At 47.5% G+C, this 19,079-nt stretch overlaps 1 protein-coding gene across 2 annotated transcripts in view; it reads right to left on the bottom strand.

Moving 5' to 3' along the window:
* LOC118503969 overlaps positions 1-6,375 on the bottom strand; it is a 54,360-nt gene extending 47,985 nt beyond the window's left edge. Inside the window, exons 1-3 of one of the 2 annotated variants that reach the window (XR_004905234.1) lie at positions 6,171-6,375; positions 6,009-6,102; positions 139-5,918 (exon numbers count right to left, since the gene is read on the bottom strand). Coding sequence is in view for 1 of the 2 variants with exons in the window: in XM_036037894.1 (XP_035893787.1) it covers positions 6,009-6,102; positions 6,171-6,184 (108 nt within the window). In the remaining variant the exon portion in view is untranslated. Of the gene's footprint in view, positions 1-138; positions 5,919-6,008; positions 6,103-6,170 lie in introns of those variants that run through there. The other variant, XM_036037894.1, reaches the window with a different exon arrangement.
* Between the last annotated feature and the right edge of the window lie 12,704 nt (positions 6,376-19,079).

Raw genomic sequence — 19,079 nt, forward strand, 5'->3', positions numbered from 1 at the left:
TGACGACTTCTCGGGGCCCAAATATCGCCTCCAGGCACCATATATCCGTCAAGCGTCGGCGCTCCAGAAACAAGGCACTAGAATTAAATGATAGCAATAAAAAAAAAAAACAGATGAGGCAGGGGTCGTTTTTTTCGCGTGGGGTGGATGTTGCTTGCCCTGTCTTCGGTCGGGATTCGGCTTCGGGAAGGATTGCGGTGACAGCCCGATAGGTGTATCGGTATCATCGATATCGCTGTCAGGCGTTGGGGATATTCACCAGGAAAAAAAAACCCGGACACCGTCACGTTGTTCAGGATGGCCGAGCGCAGCAGTGTGGTGCGCATCCGTGTGTCGGTTGACGGATCAGGTACCTGATCCGTTACCATCAAACATCCTAAACCTTCAGGGCATCCACAGGACATGGCGCTCTTGTCTTGTTTTTGCGTTATTTGCTCGCCCGGCAGAAGAGGGTTTTTTTTTGTTTTGTTTGCCACCTATTGTCACCGGCAGTGATTCGTTCGCCATTTTTTGCCGTTGCCGTTGCCTGCTATCGTCCTCAGGATTGCTGTGTCCTCGCTTCTCGCTGAAGCTCACTTTCACAGCGAGCTACCGTTACTTGGGAGCGCTCCAGTACGCTCGACACGGCTATTAACGGCCCCCGTCATGTGTGCTCTGGAGGGACCTAGCCCAGGGTTTCGTTTCATCAATTTCATTTTACCCTTGTCCCACGCTATCCCGGTCCTCTCACCCCGCCAGCCTCGTTATGTGACACTTACACGATGGTTTACTCCTCTTGTGGGGGGTTTTCTTTTTTTTTTGCTGCTGCTGCACATATCACATATTGCATTTAACCTCTCAGGAACCCGCCCGTTAACCCCCGGGTCCCCAGCGTAGCCCCTGGTCGGGGGCATATTCTAGCAAGAAAACGGCTTGAATTTCACCCGAGCCCAAACTATGATCCGAAACTCCATCAGCGTCATCAGATGCGGTGGCAATACTGGGGAGAACTAGCCGCAACAGCCGCCTGCCCCGAGACTCTCTGCTCCATATTGCCGTCTCCCTTACCTCGAACCCGTTGGATGGAGTATCTGAAGTACACACACACGTATTGAGGGTGAAGGAATCCGCACCAGTGCACAGCTCGAGGATGCTGACGCCGCAACGGCGCAACTCTACGCCCCAGAGCCGGCGGAGGTTTTGCGGCGCTGTCCTGCACGTCACACTCACCCAGGTGAATTAATTGACATGCCGTGCCACCCAGGTAGAAAATTAATTTAAAATTGTTATAGTTATCACCGAACCGAACGCGCTGCATGGTTTCGCAGTATCGGGTTTATCGGAATGGAAGTGTCGGTGTTGGTTGCTAAGGGGCAAAGCAACGTCCCCATAGCCGAGCGTCCGTGGTAGCCTGGGGGGAGCTAACCGGGACCAACTGCAACTAGAGCGCTGGCAAACTACAGTTGTATCCTTTTGTGGAATTTTAAACCCCTTTTTTTGCCTTATCCCCCAATGTTCCAAGCATGTCGGACGAGGCGTGTTTTTGCTTTCGTTTGCGTATGTGTGTCATTGACGAGCGGTGAAGCATTGTCCAGTACCTACCGTATTATGGTACACCAATCAGACTAATTAAAGTGACATGTAGCCCTGCGGATTTTTTTTGCACTCCAAAGTCCTCCCTGGTTCACGTTCTTCTTCGCAGCCATTACTTGGGGACGTACGTACAAAGGAGAAACGTCCAACGGACGGTCCGAAGGCAGAGTACACGATTACCGACACGAGACATTCGATAGTGTCTAACGAGATGCTTTGCCGACAGAATCTGAAGTCACGCGTGCGGTGGTTGTAGGCCACCTCTCACACTCCGACAAAATCCCGCGTAAATCAAAATCAATACGCCATTTTCAGATGTTCGGAAAAGGGTTGCGTTGCGTTCTCACGGTGTTTGTAACCTCATTAGCCGGCCGGGACAAAGCAAATGGGTCGGGCGAGATTAGATGTCAGTAGCCGGGCGATGTTTTATCGGTCAACCGTTTGCCGCGCGGGGTAAGCTGATTAGAAATGAGCCCATTTTTTTTTTTTTTTTTTGGGAGATTGTTTGACTTTCGCGTATGACTTCCTTCAAAGCGTAGATGAAATATGACGGGAAAACAGGGCAAGCTATTACTGTGTCGCACCAGGGAACGGACGCTTATCGAGAGTAAGAGGCAGCCCGTAGCTACGTTACGCTGACCGCAATCGGAGAAGCGATAAACTTTATCGTCTTTACGCTCGGTACGCTTGGTAGCAAGTCTGGACGACGATGTCTTTACTGAACCGTACATTGTAACATCTCAACTGTGAAGCTCTCCACACACATATCGTTCCTATTTTAAAGCGCTTAAAGTTTAAATCCACCAGCCCGCTAGTCAATCAGACGTCCAACTTTGGCATCTCCATCATTGTCAATACATTGTCACTTACCAGCGAACGAACATTGCCAGCGAGCCACCCCCTCCCCCCCAAGCACCCTGTCAGCCAGAGTTTGTCCGCACGGCAGTGAATGACAGGCCAACAGAATCTAACCATAAATTAAGTTCGTACCCAAACCTTCCGGAAGCCTGCCTCGTGACTTCTAACCGGCGCAACAAACATTTGGCCACACATCGGCCCAGAACGAGCGTCCCCGACATCGACGACAAAGTTTGAAGTCCTTTCGTATCCTGCCCGTGTCTCCCATTCGGTACAATGTATCCCCGGGCCCGAGACGAAAGCCCTGCCGGATTTATTCCGTCCTGTCGTTATTTATTGAGCGATCAATTCCCCATCCAGCGTAAGCTCACAGCACATCGGTCCTGACGTTGATGATGTTGTGTGTACTGTCGGTGCTTTTTTTTTGTGTATCTCCGTCGCTCACGTCGAATGTCTTAACGCATCTGTGCGGCAGCGAACCCTTAGCCCGCGGTTTCATCTTGTGCACCTTCGCCGGTAGAGATTTATAGAGGGGGCGCGATTTTTGCGAGAGCATCCACCAAAATCTTGCCCGCGAATGGCGGGAATCACACAATGTCTGTACGGCGCCGGCACCGATTATGAAGATGAATGCATATGAGGATGGGTGCTTACGGGTTTTATGAGACGTCGTTTTTCGCCGTCGGCAAACTTCAATCGTGTGAACGTGCGAGAAAAAAAAAACCCAGCGAACTCTGCAACTCTGGGAGGTCTTCAGATGTTGAGCCGCATCAAATCATCAGGGGATTAGTTCGTCCAAAACGAAGAGCCAAACCCCCGGTAGCAACAAACTAGCTACACAATTAATGCCGGGGACACTAATCTTCTTTTAAGCGTGGACCGAAAGCTCAACCTGGCTGAGCGTAGAATTGCCGTACGCGAGGCATCGCTTCAAAGTTCAAAGCTATGCTCTGCTGGTGTTGGGGCGTTGCGTATATCCGAAGGATCAATATTGTTTCCAAAATATTTGCATATGCTATTACTGGCGCTGTGTGATGTTACTGGCGAAGCATCAAGCCAACAACCAACCTCCGTACCGAATGATTCCTGCCAGCGTGGTCCACAACAGAGCATCTCGTGGCAACCGAACCGGGTTGGTTTTACATTCCACACTTATTGTGCCGTTCACCAAACCCCGAGCGGTCTCGCGTATTGCCACAAAAGGTGGCTCCAGGTGGAGGTGTAACGTTCGGTTTGCCGTTTTTCTGCCTGCCCCCGGTTCCCCGGCTTGCAAGCAACAAGCAGGCCCCAAACCAACGCAAACCAACCATCTCGTGGTTCGCCCATGAAGGTGTCACACCTGTCCAACGCCCGCACCTCCCGCACTTCTCGGCTTTTCGGCCGACATTCTTCCACGGGACAGAAGAAAATTGTCTTGGTTCGGCACCCGTGACCGGGAAGCATACCACCACGATCATCATCATCAGCACCATCGTCAGCCCGAACGGTCCGAGGACCGTCGGAGTTTTTCCTCGCCAACAGAAATCTCATTTCAGACCGCCCATTCTTTTGGTTAGACACTGTCTGCCTGCTCACTCGCACACAGCGAGCATCTTTGCCCCGAAATGGAAAAAGAAGTTTTCCGGCAGCTTTTCTTTCCGGCTCTTTCGGATGATGCTGGTGCTCCGTTGCGCCGGCAACGCATTTCCCCCAGATGAGTACGGCTAATGTGGTGCGTTTGGAAAACATTACTTGGCTCTCTCTCTCTTTTTTTTGTGTTGCTCGCTCTAGCACGCAGCGTCGTCGCAACGTTTAGAGATCTAACTTCGCCACCCCAAAACTATTTCTCTCACTCTAGCTCGCTTTCTCCTACTTTGGAATAGAACCCTTTTTTTCCTCCCCGTACCAAAACCCCAAGACCCCAGGCTGTCACCAAAAAAACACACACAAAACTAACCAAACTCCACCAGACGCTTGACGGGTAGTTTGCGCTCAGCTAATGCATCCTCCCACACAGACTCCAGCTACATGAGCAGCCATACTCTAGCTCCAGTGTATATATAGATCTTTTTTTTTTTGCTACTCCACTCGCTTCAAAAACCCCAACCAAAGAATCGAGGAAGATATATCGCCATCCAACAACCTAATCTCTCGCTACTGTGTGCGCTTGGAAAATGGAAATTTTTTCCAACCCTGTTGGTGTGTCCCGGCGGGGTTTCTAGCAAATGGCTGACCAATGTCGGATGTCTCCTTTTAGTCAAAATAATCACAGGCGGGAACGTGTCCGAGAAATCCTTACAAACACTGAAGAACCTAGATTCCAACAACGCTGTCGTTAGTGAAGTTCTTCCAAGCAAAACTTAACTCCCGTCAAACTTCGATGCAACATCACACACTTCATTGTTGCGACTTGCCGTGTTGGCTCATCTGTCTTGGAGATGCCTCTTGAACGCTTCAAGGAAAATGGTTCACACCACCCTCGACCCCGTCCGATCGTCAGTGTGACACTGAGACCCAACAGCCTTCTACCCCATATTGCTGCGCTGAATGTGATGTACACGTCACATATATTGCTTTTGCGGTTAGCCACAAGGTGAAGGAACCTAGCAGTTCGCATCTTAGCTAATACCCCACATATCATCATGAGGGCCCATCTGGTTCCCCCCCCCCCCCTCTCACCCGTCCTCCACCTCAACCTGCTCGCTTCCTCAACCGGCGTGTACCAGATTGGGTACGATATGAGGCGTACTAGTGCGCGTATTACCAACACCGCAGATTGTTGGGTAAGCTGTTTCACTCTAAAGGACATTAAAATTATAATGTGCTGCTCTGCTTTGCCACGCATACAGCACATTTTGAAAGCCGTTTTTCTTACTTACATTACTCTAGAGTTGTCATGCGGACAAGACAGATCGTTTGGAGGTTCATCTTGCATGTTTTTTTTTTCTCGGCCTGGTCCGCATATCAATACTCTACCACGCAACCACAATAATACGAACCACAGAAAATGGTTCCGCGGTACGGCAAGTAAACCCCCAAGCACGACTTTCCCAGTGTAACAAAACGAGTGACGAGCGGTTCGTTATAAAAAAAAAAAACAAGTCGTTTCTTACAAGACACTCCCCAATAACAAAAAACTTCAAAATCCCACTTTTTTTAACCCCACACACATACACAGGATAATCTATTGCCCCCGGTATTTGCTGGTTTCCACTAGCTGGAAAAACCAAACTTTCGGTACAGCGAAATCGTGACGTTGCGCCGGAACAGATGCATAACGGTCGGGCAAGGTGTTGAGCGTCTTCAAAACAGGAAACCACAATCACCGTCAGAAAACCAATCCCCGGCGACTGGCAACTCGCAGCCAGCAGGAGCAGCCGGCCAGCCAATATCAAACCTTGCTCGGTGACGGCATGGGAAATGCAAAACCATTTGTTATTATTTCATTGTGAGTGCAAATAAAAGTGCACTTGCAGCGGCACGTTAAGGATGCGCAACGCATCGCCGTGCTGCAAACCAAGCGGATGGAAATACAATAAAAGAAAAACCACAGATCGCATTAGCATTCACTTTGCGGTCGGTGTACGGTGCTTACTCACGGCGAAAGAAAGTGTGTTGTTGTAGCAGCATCTGCTCGCTGCATACTGCTCGAAGCAGGTATGATTTAATGGTGAGCGATTTTTCTCCCCTTTCCTGCGTGAGTGGGAAAACGAACTAGATTTTTAGCACCGTCGTATGATCATTTGTGTACTTTTACTTACTTAGAAAGCGTCATTTGTCAACACTTTCGACCCGGGAGATTCAAGCCAGCTTGAATTCAACACTAATGTGGAAAAGTTTACACACCGACACTTCCTAGCCTTTCACTGAGACAATTTAATCGCTTTTTATAAACACTTTAAGCGTAATTTATCCACAAATGTTCACTTTATACACTGAAAACGTCCCGTATGCTTCAACGCGCCATTGTTTACTATTTTGGCTGCGGCATCGATCAATGTCGATCGATCAGTCGATATTGGGAAGTCGACATAAGGGAGGATCAGTTTGAAATATCCGTTAATCGTTTTAAATCAGACATGTCAAAAATACTGTCGTGTAACACTTTGACCAAGGATCTCACTCACTAATTTTACTAAGGCTAGTGGCACAAATGCAAAACACGAAATTTACTGTTCAAATTTTATATTTGATTTAACACATGACATCGTACGATAAAATTAGGAACCTAATTAAGGAACATCCACATCTACTGATGTATAATTATTTGCTAATATTTATTAGATGAATATTCCGGTGCTTTATAATCTAAAACCTTTGCCTAATTATATACTCGCTGCAGTGATCGGGTAGCATTATTCACTAGCCAACAACAACAAAAACGTCCCTACCCAAACTCGGCGAATAAATTTAGCTAGCGGAAGCTAATATTCTACCGCGGTGGTGCGAAAATACACCCAATCAATCTTTTCTGCCGAGCTGTTGAGGCCGAACAACATGCAGATTGCGCTTTTCCGCTGCCTTGGGTTTGGGTGCGGATTTTGGACCAGCAAATCCTCCTTTTGGTTCATATGTGTGTGTGTTTTTTTTTTTCTATTTCTAATTGAACCCGCGGAAGCGGAGATCGGTGCAGCGAATCGTTGTGGTGAATTGAAAAATAAACACGCACGCACACGAACGCACCCAAGTGCAGATGAGCGTTTCAATCTCTGGTATCGTTGAAAAATGCCACCCATTACCATCCCGCCCACCACGATATTGATGTGTTTCGGTTTCGCTAACTCCCAAACCCCGCCAACCCGCTCGTGGCCTCCCTCCACGCACTATACCTCCGCCTTTGGTGGTCTCAGCTTTCCGGGTGCGTAATGCTGCGCGGTTTGGTAAAAATTCGCGAACGCCGCTGTGGTCGGCCATTGCAGCTCTCGCGTGCGACCGTGCCCTAAGCTCACATTCTAAAGCAAACTCCGCGTCATTCTAGGGCCAGCCTAGTTGCTGTTTTTGTGATGCTTTTTTTTTGTTATTCCGGCTCGGGTGCGCCACGATGCCACCTCATCCTTCAAGAGCCCCCAGAGGTCCATCAGATTCGTCGGGTGCCAACCCTAGTGGGTGGGCTTTTCCATCACCGGCGCAACTCTTCCATATCCGTCGCCACCATTGGAGCCGAGCAAAAGCCTTTGGAGCCTTTTTGTGGCTTTGCGTGTAGCCACAGCAAAGCGCTGGCGGTGCGTAAACCTACTAAAAAACACACACACACACACGCACGCACACGAGCGCTTGGCCACCCAGTTAGTACCAGGCCAGGGCCTAGAAATCCCATCCCTCCGCTGACCCCACCATAGTAGGCGTCCCCGTACTGTGCGATTCTATATTTTTAATTGCTTGCTAATCGCAACCGTAACATAAAACGGTGGAAAAATGGCGCCCGGACGTACGCACAGACGGGAGTATGGGAAAGGAGTACCTACCGCATCCAAAATGCACCACACCACCACCAGAGGCTGCAATATTCAGGCGGTGGCGGCAAGGGTGCACAGGGTCGGAAATGAACGGAACGCGGTGAAAACCTAAAAGCAACATGACAGCGAAATAAATCCACATCCAGTTTTCGCAAAAACCCTCGCCACTCGGTTTCCAATATTCGGCCCAACCAAGGTGGGACCAGGGTGGGAGGTGGTGGAAGGAGGCGCAGAGAGGTGGGATGAGCTAAGCGCAGTAACACGCAGCACTAGCCCCCGTAGTACATTAATGGGGTAACGAGACCCTAAAAAATAAACCCCCATGCACAGTACAGCACGGCCCTCGCCCAAACAGGGCCACAACTCCACAACAGCTACCAGGTCCAGTTGCATCGGGCAGAATCTAGCAGCATCGAACACCGTGCCAAAAATAGCGTCCACTGGGTGAAAGAAAACGACCACAAAAAGAAGCCAGAAAGGGAGAGAGAGAAAAGGAAAAACACCCGGAAAAACGCAACCTGTGTGGGCGCAGATAACGTGTGGATCTGTGGGATGGCATCGCAAAAACCAATCAATGATTGGTGTGCTTTACGCTAGCGCGTATTGGTAGGCAAATGGAATACTGAGGCGTGTGGTTAGAGACAGAACCTCATTTTGTTTCAATCGGACTCCATTTCTGGAGCTTGTCCATCAAACAAATGTCTCGGCATCTGAGCTTCCCAAACCTTATAACGACGGCTTATAAAGACTCTATCAGGATGGGTTGTCCGGTGCCATTCTCATGACATAACCGGCTCATCTGAGCCTGGCGATTTTAAGCAGCTGAACATCGCACAGATCCAAAGATCCTTCTAGGCATCTTTCTTTTGAACGTGGCTAGACGAAATTCGTTTTGGACAGATTCCTTATCTCAGAGGACGCCTCATCTCAGAAAAGTCCTAGCTGAAGTTTAGGACGGGACTTCAAAGATGTACTTCTCCCCTGCATCAAATCTGATCTCCAACCCGAGGAGATGTGTCACTAACTCGATCCTTTAACATGATTCTACTACATAGGAGAGTCTGAAAGCCAAGAGGTATCTCTAGTTATTCGTCGTTCGAAATCGATAGAAGACCTCTGGCTACTAACGAACCAACTTTCCATGACGATATCTCAATCTGAAGATATTTCAGTAACCGGTGAAACTTGCTTCCTAGTCCTGGATGTTCACTCTGATTTCTTGGAGCTCCCGCATTCGCTGATCTCTCCAAAGCTTCAGCATCTGAGCACGGTAAACTCCAACTCCAATGACCTCACATCGAAGGTCCTTCGCATACGAAACCGCTCCTGTGGCCGCCGGGAATCATTTTACCCGTTTCGATCGACAGAGCCAGTCAACCACTACCTACTGAAAAGGGTGATTTGATCGACCGAAATGACATCGAAAATGACAGCTCACACACACATACTTGCGCTTGTTGATGCATTTTTAATTCTCGCCTCTCGGGTTGGTCTGTTTGTTAAAGCGCCGTCCGCGTTTCGCACCCTCCAGGACCGTGGCGCAGTGTTTTACCGATTCCGTAAGCAAATTAATCTTCGCCCAGGTACCGCTGGTGACGCGCTGCAGCCAGACAACCCAGCAACCAGAGCTCGGTTTCGGGTGTTTATTTTTGTGCCCTTTTGCTGCTCTCGTTTGCATGTAGTTCCGGTGGCGCTGTCGACGCGCCCGTGTTATGTGTGACGGATTGTTTCGTATTTAACTTTTGTCCTCTTCGCTTTGGTTATATCATATTCATGTACCCTTTTTGTTTTTCCCCGCTTTTCCGGCTGCTTTTTTGTTGTTGGGTTCTCTTCCATTTTTTTCTTCTTCTATTTGCAGCTTGTTATTTTTCGCTTTTGCCGCCTGTTTATCCCCAGCGCGTGATGTTCACATTATGCTTTTCCTGCCGTTTTATTATCACTTTCTCTCACTTTTATCGTCGCCTGTTTTTTTTTTTTCTTTCCTTTCACATTTTTATTTGCCAGTCACACGATTGCGATTTTCCACCAACTTGCGCTTCCGCCTCACTCATTGATGATGATTTGAGTTTTGTGTGTGTGTGAGAGTGGTTCGCTTCTTCTCCTATCCCAGGGTGACTATCCAACGTTCCTTGCGCCCGAATGACGGCAACAATTTGGCAACAAAAATCATCCAAATCACGCACACACACACAGGAGCGCGCGCGCACACCGTCTGCACGTGTGTGCAACATTTATAGAGATGTTAACAACCCTTTTGGCTGTCATTAGGGCTCGCGCATATTTTTTTTCTCTCGCTTGTATGCTTTATGCTTTTAATGTTTTCGCTGCTTGTGTTGTGTGTGTCTTTTTTTGTTGCTGTTGTTGTTAATTCCTTCCTTTAATGTTCCTTTTCCTTGCCGCAACCCCGGTTCGCTTTTTTTTTTTGGTCGGGATTTATCCCGGGGTTTTTTTTTCCCCACTTTAGGGCCTCCGGGGCATTTAGCGTTTTGCGAGACGAGACGTGGATGGTCGTTGCGAAAATCGTGCCGATTTTCTCGTGCCATTCGAAGGTGTGATGGTGCTGGGTGGTGTTGTGTACCCTGTTATCCCGCCACCAGCCATCACGCCGGAAGAAATCGCGAATATCTGATGCCCTCAACCTCAATCTGCTTCTCACGATTCTTCGCACTGTGCCGGTGCGTGAAAGGTGATCGGTGAAAGAAGCTGCTGCCAGTTCGCAGGTCTTTCTCCGCTCAATTACCGAACCAAGCATGTGAACAAATGGTACTTCCCCTACTTTTCCCCCGGCCTTCCCATACCTAGTGCAGTACCTTGTCAATAGAGATCCTTGCATAATACCTTGGACAAACACATCGTTCGGCGTCGCATCAACACCGGAACGAACTCGGTGTGTAATTCTTGCCTTTTTTACATACGCTCAACTCAAAATGCACGACTCATCTCCGGCTCAACCCCTTTCCCGAAATTTTTGTCAATAAATCTCTGGAACTCTGGCTTCCGCAACTTATTGTGCACAAAAACCCCCCTACCCCCCGTTCGGGATAACGAACGAGTAATTACTTGTGCACACAAATGCACGTTTCGCGAATCTTCAACGGTTTTATGGGCATGTAAATTTGAAACAAAATCTGTTCCCTGTTCCTATTTGGTTACACAGCTCCGCGCCTAGTTTTACCATCCCAACGGTCCTGTCTGTTGGCGATAGCGAAAAAAAAATCTAAAATGCAACGTGCAACACTCCCAAGCCTGATCCTGAGGTCTTCACCGATGGGACCATAGCGAATCGGGACCATTAAAGGGGTCTCCTAGTGTGTGCGTGTCGGTGTCCTTTTTTTTATTGGACGCGATGATCACTCAATTTCTTTGCACCACCGATTGGATGGTGAAACGGATTTTGGCTGTGATATATGTGTGCATTGTGCAACGAGTGTAGTCTCATTCGGTACGGTTTACTTTTGCTTTTTTCTCCCGTGCGAGTATGCGATCTATATGGTCTGAGAATTGTAAGCAGTAAGACATCACTAACGATATCTTGTTACACGGTGTGCCTGCCTTGTTAGTTTAATTTTGATTTTTTTAATGTAAAATATAGCAATATAGTAAGCCACCGTTAATTTTTACAGTGAATTCCTGATTCTTTATCACCGAGCATCGCCACCAAGTATTCTTAGAAGAGATCATTGAAAAATTTAAAAGAAATCAAACTTGTGCTACAACCGATTGCATACTTTGCGGCGCTCGCAGCAAAACGGATGTTTTGAATACACTGACACCAGTTCCTATAGCCACACCGCAAATGTGCAAAGTATTGCATTGTGTTTTTTGATAATTTTTCACTTCATCTATTTTTTTCTCTAAAATCGTTTTATAAGCATAAAAAATATAATAATATAATATAGTTGCTTGAAAAAAACTTAAGCAAAATAAGTCGGTTTTCTGCAGGATAATTTCAGCTGCTCTAAATACTCTGTTCAGAAGTTGTAACAACAATATTTAATAGCTAGTCCAGCAGTTGTCTAACAGCAAGTTAAGCTACGGTTGTTGGGCGTGTACAAAAAAGTTAAGCTATAAAACCTAAACCTTTTGAAAAATATCCAATCGGATAAGGATAGATCCTTATAAAAAATGGCTATAAAAATGGTCACAAGATGTGCATAAATTCATCAAATTATTACCTAAATATTTCTAATTATTTTCTCTGAACTTAAAAACCACTCTAACAAAACTTAAGGTACGACCATAGCACGTAGATTGAGTATATACCGTCCAAACACCAAATAGATATAGCTAGTATAAAGGCACATGTATACGAATCTCATCTCAAAAATCTCGGATCTCAAAAATCACCTGGCAAAGGGAAGCGCAAAATAAAATAATAAAAAAACACACACAATCCCCATCCCCCAGTATGTATTTAAATGCCTATAATCGGGGGAGGTGTATTACTGCTTCTGTTTACTTTTTTTGTTGTTGCCTCCCATTCCCAGTAAGCTTATTAAGGGCAATAATGAAGGGCCCCTAGCGCTTACTCAGCAAGATGGACGGCTATGATTAGGATGCTTTGCTAAGGAGGGACATTACGTTTGTCACAAGCTGTTTTTTTACAGTTTTGTGAGATGTTCGTTTTTTTTTTCTTGCCTCTGCTCAGTCTCCAGCTCTTTAGGCTCCCGTGCTCCCTCCTAAACAGCTTGGTTGCCTGGTCAGGTAGCTACAGGCCGGCACCGAGATGAAGTCTCCCTCGGGGACTACAAAAATAACTAACCGACCGGCGATAGAAATAATCGGCAGCAGGTTTCGACCGTATTGTACCGTCCAGCGCACATCTACGCCGTCAGGCATACAAAGTGCCCGATTTTCATCACCTTACGCATCTTCGCCCGGGTTTCCTTTGTGGGGACACAACATAAGGGGACATCAGTAAAGAGAGAGCAAAAAAAAAACCCACCCGCTCGTTAAATCAAACGGACACATCCTGGGACACGCTGCACTGTATCGATGGAATTGAATATAGCCGTTAAATGGATTTTGAAATGCAAAAAAAGAGGCAATCCACCGCCGGAACAGGATCCAATGATGCGCCTGGATTGATGCCAGCCGCAAAGCACCGGGCAGCAAAGTGAAACAGTTCCCGTACTCGCCCACACTTGCTGCCCTCGCCGAACCTGGACATAAGGGACATAATTTGCCAACTATTCTTCCATGCCCTCGCGTCCCCCACCATCATCATCCTCGTCATCTTTCGCGCAATGGCTTTGTTTTTCCTCATGGTTACATTGGGTTTTGGGGTTAAATCAAAAATGAAAACCATCAGTGCGGTCTTTGGCGTTGGTCGCCGTTGATAAAACAAAAACGATTTCCCCCGGACCACAAATATCGATGGTGAGGTTTTATCACACCCCCTCCTATTGCGAATGCCACCACTCCACCACCGCCGCCCTTCCGGTTTATTGTTATTTTTAACTTGTGCGTGTGTGTGCGAAGGGCTTTTTTTTGTTTGTCCTGTAACTATTTCGCAATGTGATGGATTTTAATTGTTTCTATTGTCAGCTCCGGATGGCTGGAATGTGATCGTTATTTCATTTCATCAATGTTTTTTTTTATTTATTTCGCTCACATCCTTGCACCCGTACCACATGCAGCGTAATTGTTTGTTTTTTTTTTGGCGTCCTTGTTGGTGTTGTTGCAACCGATGGTATTTTGTGGCTAAATGATTATAGCAGATGCCGCTGCTATAAAAGTATCAGCTTGCTCCAGTCAGCCCAATAGCGTCAGCCATTCCGTGTTTAAAACAAGGAGCGTTTTTGATGGAACATAGCATCTAAGCTATTAAGGTCCTATATTTGAGTGTCCTCGCTTTATCGCCACGAATGGAAGTGACGTGAATATCCAGGTCGCAGAAGAGGTGACTGTGGAGGCCATCAGACCGCAGATACGACTGAGACCAGCTTTCCAGGAGGTCAGTAAGATGTCGTCCCGGCTATGACTCCTGAAGAAGAGTTGTTGCATCAGGTAGTAGGTCACCGTTGAAAACAGACGAGAACCTCATTCGAGGTATTGACCTACTGCAGACCTACTGCCATCACTCCATTTCAACCTCTGGGACCTTTGCGAAGCCTTCTCTGTCCATGTGGACAACTTACAAGGACTTAAAGTACTGGGTCGTTCAGAGGTATTCTCATGACGTTATCAGCGCATTGAAGCCTGGCGAGTCTAATTCGCTTCAAGACGGTGAAATCACCAGACAATTTGAAGACCTCATCAGTACAGCCATTATTTGTGTTTATATCACTAATGTTCTCCTGCACATTCGGAGAAGAATTCCTCGTGGTTGTCTCAGATATCTAACGCGGCTACGAGGGGTTTGTTAGTTTTGGATACAGTCCAGGCCTTAGATCCGTAGATTCTAAGACGTCCAACAACCCTCACCAAGTTCTCACAACGCGACGGCCCCTAAAGAGTAGTCAAAAGCAAACATCGTCTACACCAATTATTTCCACTGTCCTACTCTTGTTGTTAAGCTGGGAATGTTTGGAGAAATGCTCTAGAAATCCTTTAACCTAGCAGTACCCTATATATGGGTCTCTATTATGATCTCCTCGCCTTATTGCTGCTATATCTCATCCTGTGTATTGTTTTCAGAAGCATGGAGACACTTGTTTTATGGTCTGAGGAACACTGCGCTGGTGCGATGACTTCGCCCATTTTCTCTAAGTCCCAACCGTTTCGCCCCCAAAATGCTATTTAGACGGGCACTGTCTAGGGCGTTCGTTAATCTTAATCAATTTGCCAAATTATTCTACAGTTTCCAACAGCACAGCAGGGCTTAGACGAAACCCGGAGGCACCCGGTACGCTTTCGCAAACTATGAAAAATGGCAACCGGTACATCCCCGAGCGTGTGTGTGTGTGTTTTGGGAAGAATTTGCAAAGCAAAACAACGACACGCCGGCAACATGGAAGATGCCATTCGCCCTCCCAAATCCAATCAACAATCGGCACACATCGTTAGCAGCAAAAAAGACGGTAACACCAAACGGTTGCCTTGTGCCGTAAAATTGAGACAATTAATCGTCACTCGCAGACACAAACTTACGCCGAGGTTGGGGAAGACTCCGGGACGCCTCGCTTCTTCTCGGGTTGTGTCAACCCGTTCTCCCGTTGTCGGATGTCAGCAAGGGATCCAGTCGGTGGGTGCAAGAATTGGGTCTCGCACCTTGGTGCGCCCATCGGCGAGGATGGGAGACTTGTTGTTTGCCAACGTGAGCGCATATTAATCATACCAGTAGCAGCCATTAATCAGTGGACCTAACGTGAAATCTTCGCACCGACACTACACGGGCAAGTAGGCGACTGCGGCACTGGCAGAACATCAGTTTATGGGTGGCGTAGCTTCAGGAAAACACTTAAGCTTTAATGGGAGATTACTACTGCTGCTCTAATACGCGTTATTCTTCATCTAGTGAGGACGGACAAGTTCTTGGGGAGCCTCTTTGTGCCTGGTCTCTATATCAAACAAAACAAAGTCATAAAGATGTTTATTGGGGAGCATATGTTACACACAATTTCCCGGCATATAGATAGGGCGAAAGTTGGAATCTCTTTTTATCAGAGCACTTACCCTCTAATATCTATCACAACTATCTATACTGTCAAGTCTTGGCCTGATTTTCCTGAGAGTTCCTGATATCCTTAGAATCCGTGGCTGTTTTTTTCCCAGCAAGTCACCAATGTCGCAACGCGTGAAACCTATCCAATATCCGCTCGAACGAGGACGATCTCATTTCACCAAACATTTACAACCAAGGATTACAGATAATTCCATCCAAAATTCCCCCGGATCCCCCCCCCCCGGATGAAGCAATCAGCAAGCGCGACCTCGCCGGGTTTCGCGGCGTTCGAAAAGCAATAAAATTCGTTCCAATTTATCGATTAGCTTTACCAAATAACTAGCAAGAAGACATCTCTCGACCGGACGGACATGGCGTGTGACTTCGTGTATGGTCCGCGGATGTGCCGAGGTTTGCTCACGGTCGACTACGGTGAAGGTAATTTTATTTCGCCATGCTTTAAGCGTTGCCTTTCGCTACGGCTGATGGCTGTGGCTTTTTACCCCTTTTTTTGTGTGAACTTCCTCAAAAAACGAAGGGGGCTTTACTATTTTATCATCGATTCATTGATTTACTTTTGTTTCCGCATCACCAGCACGGAGTTCGATTTGAACTAGCTTCCATTATCGGAGATCCCAGCCAAGTGAAGTATTTCCACGGAGTTCATGGTATCACCAAGAATTTCTAGAACTCCAAGCTCTGAGGTAGGATTCGGTAGGATAAGGCATCACCAAGAGAATCTGATAAATCTCGACGGAAACTTCTCAGAATATACACAATCAGATATCGTTTTCAATTCTATTGCCCCTTTTTTTCAGTAGCCAAACACGCACACGCATGAAACAATCAAAAACACACCCCTTTCACTCTCCCGCTTCGACCTCAACTAGTCCCGGCGGGATTCTGTCCTACAACATAAAAAAAAAACAGGCCAAAGATTTGTGTGCTACAATTTCATGCAGTGGGCATGGAGGAAAAAATTGGCTCTAATTCGACAGGCTCCATAAATTGGGTGCCGAGATTTTTCAATGGTCCGTAGTTTTGTAGCTGTGGCGAAATGTCACCCCTTTCGTTCCTTCTTCGTCAGGCTTTTTTTGCTCTGTTGTTGGTAGCGATTTCTGTACCGGGCAATATCGCAAACGGTGCGACACATGGACATTTTGCAGTTCTTGGGCGCGGTGAACCATGAAATGGATTCCGGTCGGTGGTTTGCGAAATTTTAGCGACACGGCAACGCTGAGAACCTGGATGGCGACGCGGGTACCTCAGTGAGCTGGGCTTTCCAATTCTCAGGGGAAGGGCCGGAGAGTGAGGTGGGGAGAGGAGGAATGTCTGATTGCCGCGATTGATCATCGGGTACTCATGGGACAGTTTGTTAGCTTAGTTGGCAAAAGGTAAAGGCAAAATATTGTAGCTCAAGATATTCTCAAGGATTCATCAGAACGCTCAAGTCTCACTCCAAAAACAGATACAAAGAATATGCATTTGGCTGTCACCTTTCAGACGGTTGCTCATCAACATTAATGCTAATTTAGCCACTCGCCCTATCCTGCATATCGCTTTGTTTTCGAATTCTTACACCGTGTAGAACTTTCCACAAACTTCAGTCGTAATGCGGCACTCTGCACTCAGGCCGGGCGCACCGGGCAAGGGCTAACTTCCGACAACCACAGTCCAACGAGAAGATTACCCCCCGGGTCCGAGGCGATACAGGCTCGCGGCGGTGAAATAACTCCAAAACCTTTTTAGATCTCATCAAATATGAATTTCGCAGCAGCAGCAGTCGGGTAGGTAACAGGCCGCGGCGGTGTTTACGGGTCGGTTCGGGAAGTAGGACTGTGTGCATGGGCCCAGCCTCGAGCCGAAACCGAACAGAAATGTGTGCCCGCTCCCGCTACGGCACAACAAGCACGGTCAGGTCTATGGTATATATGTGTACATCCACAGCCAACTTTGAGGGCAGATTCTTCCCGGTGAAGTTCTTTCGCTGTAGTGCATACGGGTTGTGGGGGTGCTCCAAACTTCCAGCTGCAGTTCGTTAACTTTAACGCTAGTCACAGTCTCACAGAGCTCTCGCAACCGGTCTTCAGTGCTTTAAATTGAATGCGGGACAGTGGCCCAGAGGATGACATTTTTCTACATATCTCTAGCTAGTTTTGGAAGGGTTGGATCCAATATGGTTGACATATCACGTCCAGGATGCTGTCCCGTTGAATAGCCATTAGCCTGAAGCACTGGACTATAACTGTCATTTGTTGCGTAGGCCGAAGAATGGACACCAGAATCTACAAGTTGAAGAACGGCACTGAGGTCGGGTAGTTTGGTTTTGAATGCTTCAATACTTCGTTCGTTCCGCCGATATCATCTGGTTCGCTGGATAACCGCTGGCTAGGTATCTGGTGCCGGGTTAAGCTATTTAATGTATCCCCCTTTTTGCGTGCTGTAGCTACTGTACGCCATTTGCCACCATTTCGACTACCGGACAACTTCCGTGGGGGTTTGTGTCCCGAACGCCAACAGCAATCACACAACGGTGGGCTTCGATTCATGCAGATTTAGGGGTGTAACAGTGGGCTGATGCTACGGTGAAATTAGATTCATATGCATGGAGTGATCTTGATGAAAACGGAAACACATACACACACGCATCACATCAGTGTTGCGACTTCGATCCCTTCTGTTCGTGCATGCGACGAATGCTTCAGAATCCTTTCGTCGCCGGGGACGAACCAAACCCCACTGCCCAAACCAACCCAGCTGCCAGCACCAATGCTCGACGCGGGAAAAAGGCTGACAAAGTACGGCAAGGTCCTCGGTACGGCCGCACTGCCATTTTCTAACCCCCTGCCGTCGTTTATTTACCCTTGATGTCAAATTGATTTAAATTCATTCCGACTTTAAATTCAATTTTAAGCGACTCAACACAACAACGGCGACCAATTGTGTGTGTGTGTGTGTGCTCGGTCGTTCGTGCCCGGTGCGCTTTGTGCGGGAAAATGAATTCAATAAACGGTGCTCGGTACTCGGGGAAAGATTTGGAGATGATCGGGGGAGGGGGTGGGTGGGGGGAAGATGAGGACGCAGTTGTGTTGTGGGTGTGTGCTGGCTTGATAAGCAGATAAGGATATGTTGTGTCTACAGAACCCCCTGGAGGCAGACCCAGCCTGCCTCCATCCCGGAAATCTAGAACGAGCATAATAAATACTGGACGTAGACAAGCGGTGCGGATGAGTCAATACGCTACCGGGACGTACTGGACATACTGGAAAATGAAGATCTCGGCTAGTCTTTGGCAGCCAGCGTGCCTATATACCCGAGTCCGGGTCGGTAAATAGCCACGTGTCCACAAAAACCCCTGTGGGCCGTTGGAAAGTTTATAATGAACTGAACTTGTCGCAGGCTAATAGACGGAAAAGTGAAGGCTTGGTGATAAAGCCTTCTGCAGAAGGCGATTTTTCTATATCGCTTTGTTGGGATTAGCCCCGTGCTTCGGTACCTGAATCCTGGAATGCTGAAATTAGTTCCAGGTCCAGACTTGTTTTGATTTCCGCATCAACCGTCGGCAGCGGTTCCGTAGCGTAGTCTCCAGCGCGACCAGTCCAGTCCAG

This window comes from Anopheles stephensi, chromosome X (assembly GCF_013141755.1).
Source record: "Anopheles stephensi strain Indian chromosome X, UCI_ANSTEP_V1.0, whole genome shotgun sequence".
NCBI classification, from domain to species: domain Eukaryota; kingdom Metazoa; phylum Arthropoda; class Insecta; order Diptera; family Culicidae; genus Anopheles; species Anopheles stephensi.